Source organism: Kogia breviceps, chromosome 2 (assembly GCF_026419965.1).
Source record: "Kogia breviceps isolate mKogBre1 chromosome 2, mKogBre1 haplotype 1, whole genome shotgun sequence".
NCBI lineage: Eukaryota > Metazoa > Chordata > Mammalia > Artiodactyla > Physeteridae > Kogia > Kogia breviceps.
Genome location: NC_081311.1, coordinates 174,466,602 through 174,471,509, shown reverse-complemented (window position 1 = coordinate 174,471,509; position 4,908 = coordinate 174,466,602). Strand labels below are relative to the sequence as shown.

The window sequence follows — 4,908 nt, the reverse complement described above, 5'->3', positions numbered from 1 at the left end:
ACTACCTGAATGCTTTGTACATCCCTTAAGTAGAAAAATGTTTGGAAGAGTCCGTTGGGCTGTTCATTAAGGTGGCACTTGATTCTTATACTTGTGCTCTGGATACGCATATATTAGTAAATCTATTCAGGCAGTCACATGTATTCACACTGAAGATGTGTCAGACACATCTGTCTCTATCTAACTCTGTCTCCCTCTGCAATTTCACTTAGCCATCTTACTGAATGCAAACTCCAAAAGGGAATTCTCCTAAGAAAAGGGTACTAAAAAGGTGACCAGCTGTTTCACCAGCAAGCTTACAGAACAGTTGCCTAGAAACTATTATATGATATGCAAGCTAAAATGTGTAAGTGACTTTAAAATAATAACTCATTTAATCCACACTACAAACTTATGAAATGAAGAGTACTACCACACCGAGTTTTACAAATTAGGAAACTGAGGCACAGAAATGCTAAGTAACTTGCCGACCACCTAAAGCTAGTAAGTGGATGTGGACCCAGGCATTCTGGCTCCAGAGCCTGTCCTCTCAACTGCTACCCCACACCACCCTTTCCACTGACACTTGTAAGAAAATCCACATTATTCCCAGTTGTATTTTCGCTGAGCCCTTCCAAGGAGTCTGAAAGGAAAAGAGGACCACGTGACTGCATCAAACGCACAGGAAATATTTTATTAGCTTTCAGATGGAAAAAAGGATGGAGTAAAATTACGTCAGTAGAAATCCACGGCCCTCCTCAGGGAGCCCACTCTGGCATCCAGGGCCCCCCAGTCGTGGTAGTGCCTGTAGTCCCCCGGCCTCAGTAGGTACTGCCGCCCCCGGTAGTTGGGCATCTCATAGAGGACCCACCAGCCCTCCAGCACGTGGAGGGAGCGGATCTCATTGAAGTGGAAGCGGTCGCGGAGCGAGGAGCAGTCTTCCGTGAGCTCCAGCATCTGGCCTCGGTAGTCCTCTCGCTCGTAGATCCTCAGCCGGTGGGAGCTGGTCTGGGTTCAGCAATCAGCAGATGGGAAGAGTCAGAAAACCTAGCCTTTAGCAACCAATCACTCACACCGCTGGGGGAATGGGCATTTTAAAAAATCTTTTCTATATCAAAGATGACAAATTAAAAAGACAACCAACACCAGGGCCACTGGGTATGGTTGGGTAGGTTGCACACTGCAAAACCGAAGAGGGGGCCATTCACATAGATCAAGATATGCATATGGTGCTCCATAGTTTTCTAGGGCCACAACCTCCATGAATCATATTTAGTACTTAGTACCATTCTTAAGTAACAATTTATATATATAATTTGTGCTCTCTCCTTTATAGACTTACAGTGGAACTCCCCTTGGCAGATATAAAAATAATTAGATATTAAAATAAAAAGGCAAATCTATCCCTGGCAAAAGGCATTATTTTGGAACTCCATAGCATTAGAAGAGGCTGGGGAGAGAGGAAGTCGAACTGCTTTCCCCAAAGTGAAGCACAGATTGGTGGCAGTCCAGCCCAGGCAACTCCTTAATCCCTTCCTTTCTGCTTTGAGTCCTGCTATTCTAAAATCCTGAAAAGCAAGAGTCATCATTAATGATTAGGTCTCAGTTCTCACATCTAATATATGGTCCAGCAAAACACTTTTAGGTAATTAATAAAAATAGAAGCTCAAGATCATGAAGGAGGCCTGTCTAGATCAATAGATTATAAAACCTTTAGAAAAATGTAAGGGCAGGCTGTCAGTGCTGGGCAAATCCTGTCTGTCTCTTCCTGAGCACTTGTTCTTTTATCTGCTTGTTCCTTCCCAGCAGGTACCCACTCAATTCCTTCTTCCTTCTTCCACCATTAAATCCTCCTTAGGAAAGGTTCTCATAAGCAGTTCATTCTGAGGTATAAAAAACTGCTAATCAGGTATCTTCCATGGTTTGCAAAAGACTCACAGGTGCGTTATCTAATTTGATCTTCACAACAGCCTGACACATGTGGAGCAACCATTCTAAGTCTTCTCTCTTTTTTTTTTTTTTGCGGTGTGCGGGCCTCTCACTGTTGTGGCCTCTCCCGTTGCGGAGCACAGGCTTCGGACGTGCAGGCTCAGTGGCCATGGCTCACGGGCCCAGCCGCTCCGCCGCATGTGGGATCTTCCCGGACCTGGGCACGAACCCGTGTCCCCTGCATCGGCAGGAAGACTCTCAACCACTGTGCCACCAGGGAAGCCCTTTTCTTCTTTTAAGAGAAACTAATGACTAGAGCTTTCAGACTGTAATCAGAAGAGTCAGGGCTGGAAAGTGAAAGCCCAGATTTCCAGGCTCCTAATGCCAGTTTGGGTCCTATCAAGGCTTTCAACCCTCTGAGGGGGTTTCAAACTTCCCCAGAGTGGTACATTTTCCACTGGACTCTGTCATAGGCAAAGTAAAGCCTCCCTAACTGTGGAATTCCAGGCTGCTCGGGCTTTACTTGGGCAGCAGTGGGCTTTGCAGGTGCTACTGGAATCACATTCTGGGTTATTTGTTTTGCCTAATCAAAAGGTAGAACTTGAGGGAGCCTTGATATTCATAATGGTTAATATTTGGAGGAGGGGGTAGTTTGCCAGGTGCTGGGCAATCTCCTTGTGACCTCACCGCAGCTCGATGAACCAAGCGCCCTTATTAACCCCGCTTTACAGACGAGGAAGGAGAGAGGTAGCCCAGTGACTCGCCTAAGGGCACCTGGGTGTGAGGAGCTCACCTGTTGCTTATCCCTCAGCGGCGGCACAGACGCTCTAAACTAATACCGTGCACCACTTTTGCCCAGTAGAGGTGCGTTTAATTTTAGCAAAGGAGAATACAATTTCGATTAAGAGCATTGCATCACTCAATTTTTCGGTGGAAAGAAACCTTAAAGATATTAATTAATAAAGGGAAAGAGAAGCCGGTTAGAGCCAGCAAGAGAAGGCCACCGTCCTGCAGCCTGACCACTGCTGGAGCACTGGTGTGACCCGAGGGCACGGCAGGCCCAGGGGAACGGGACTCACGTGGGGGATGAGGCGGCAGGAGCGGACGGAGTCGTTGAGGCCCATCCACTGCTGGTAGTCGGGGTAGTCGCCGCGCCGCAGGAAGTACTGGCAGCCCGAGTAGTTGGGGTGCTCATAGAGCATCCAGCAGCCGCTGTCCACCCGGATGGAGTTGCAGCGGCTGAAGCAGGGCTGCAGGTTGGAGTGGTCGCTGCTGCACTCGTAGTGGCGGCCCTGGAAGCCCCGGTCCTCGTAGAAGGTGATCTGCAGGGAAGGGAAGGACAGGGCTCAGAGGCCTGGCCTCCAGCCCGGCTGCGGGCCCCTCCCGCCGGCGCGGGGCTCACCTTCCCCATGGCTGCTGGATGCGGGGATGCGAGTTCAGTGCGGTGGGGCGGGCGCGCGGGTCTATATAGCAGGAGGGCTGCTGCGTTGGCAGGAACGACACAAAAGGGGCCACCGGGTGAGGAGGATTTCCTCTCTCTCTTCTATATAATGACGGCGGGGGTGGGCGGGGGACTTATTGTGTGTTTTCTCTTAGACTCTCCAGAGCTTTCCAACTGATGACCCGCGTAAAACTGTCACTTGGGGCCTCTGGGGCCTTTAAATGAAGCCTGTTCAGGAGATTGGAAGCGAGCAAAAGCGCCTAACCGCGTTAATGCTTGTAATGAAATATTTTTTAACCTTTTTGAATTTCGAAATGATCTCTTTGTGAGGAAGAACACCGGGTAGTGAGCGGGTCAGAGGTCAGGATGGGCTCCAGCGGGAGGCGTTTAGATGGGAGAGCATTTCCTTGGTGTGAGGCTGTGGCACATGGGATGCACCTGCCTTCTCCGCAGGACGTCTGAAGGAGGATGGGACTCTCCCCTAAGACAACCTCCTCCCAGCCTCCCCGCTGATGAGCGGGTGCAGCAGACAACACACCGGAGGAAAGGTGATAGGGGTTGGACCCCGAGGCAGCCCTGTTTAAGCACCTGGCTCGGCTCTGCTCCCTGGAGACGGGACCAGGGCCGCCTCCAGACTCAGCTACTGCCTCCGGCCCACCGCAACTTTGGAGTTCACGAGGGGACTCATGAGTGGTTGTTAGTCACAGGTAAATTTCTATTTAATATTTTTGCTCAGTGCTAAGCTTATTTGTTTGCATCTAGCTACTGACAAATGCAAGTTAACCTGAAGGTGTAACAAACTTTTAAATGCCACCATTTTGCAAATCTTCTGCCTTCTCTACCTTCCCCAGCCCTGGGAAAACCCTGAGAACTCACTAGTTAAGGCTCTGACTCCAGGGGCTGCAGGCTTCCTCCCTCCCCTCAAAGTCCCCCTTTCCTCCCCTCACCCCCAGCAGCTCCTGGTGCCCTCCTCTCTTTATAGCAGGCTTTCTCAACCTCAGTTCTACTGTGACATTTCAGGCTGAAAAACTCTCTCTTGTGGGGGGCTGTTCTGTACATTGTAGGATATTTAACAACATCCTGTCCACTACCCACTAGATGCCAGCAGCACCCGCTTCCTTCCTCCCCAAGTTATGACAACCAAAAGTGTGTTCAGATATTTCCAAAAGCCTCCACTGGGGACAAAATCAATCCCTGTTGAAAACCACTGATCTAAAAGTGCTGGCTCTATACCTGGCATTCTCACCAGCAGTTACCCCACTGCATTAATGAGATCATTTGCAGGCTGTGTTTGTGGAACTGCAGAAATTCCTCACAGATGCTCTGAGGCCACTCAAAGAGCAAGGAGGAGGGAAAAAGGGAGTGTGCCTATCTTATCCCCTACTTTAACCAGAGCGTTTTCACTTGTACCTGTTTTATATAAAACCTTGTTTGAAAACAGGGTTTTATCACTAGATGATGATAATTTAAAAAAATAAATTTGAAGACCATTGGTTTAAGGTATTGTGATTCTCATAATGCCCTTCAAAATACAGATATTTTACCTACTAACCACAGTA

General features: G+C 48.9%; 1 protein-coding gene across 1 annotated transcript; it reads right to left on the bottom strand.

Moving 5' to 3' along the window:
• Positions 1-714: 714 nt before the first annotated feature.
• On the bottom strand, positions 715-3,319 carry LOC131749853 (gamma-crystallin F-like). Its single transcript, XM_059051756.1, has 3 exons — positions 3,311-3,319; positions 2,988-3,230; positions 715-987 (listed from the first exon to the last, which is right to left on the bottom strand). The coding sequence occupies exons 1-3, from the start codon at positions 3,317-3,319 to the stop codon at positions 715-717; spliced, it is 525 nt and encodes a 174-aa protein (XP_058907739.1).
• Positions 3,320-4,908: the final 1,589 nt, after the last annotated feature.

Bases quoted from the DNA above. Each gene is read 5' to 3' on its own strand.
- LOC131749853 (XM_059051756.1), bottom strand. The intron at 988-2,987 runs GTGAGTCCCGTT...TGCTGAACCCAG, and splicing joins CCTGCCGCCTCATCCCCCAC to ACCAGCTCCCACCGGCTGAG.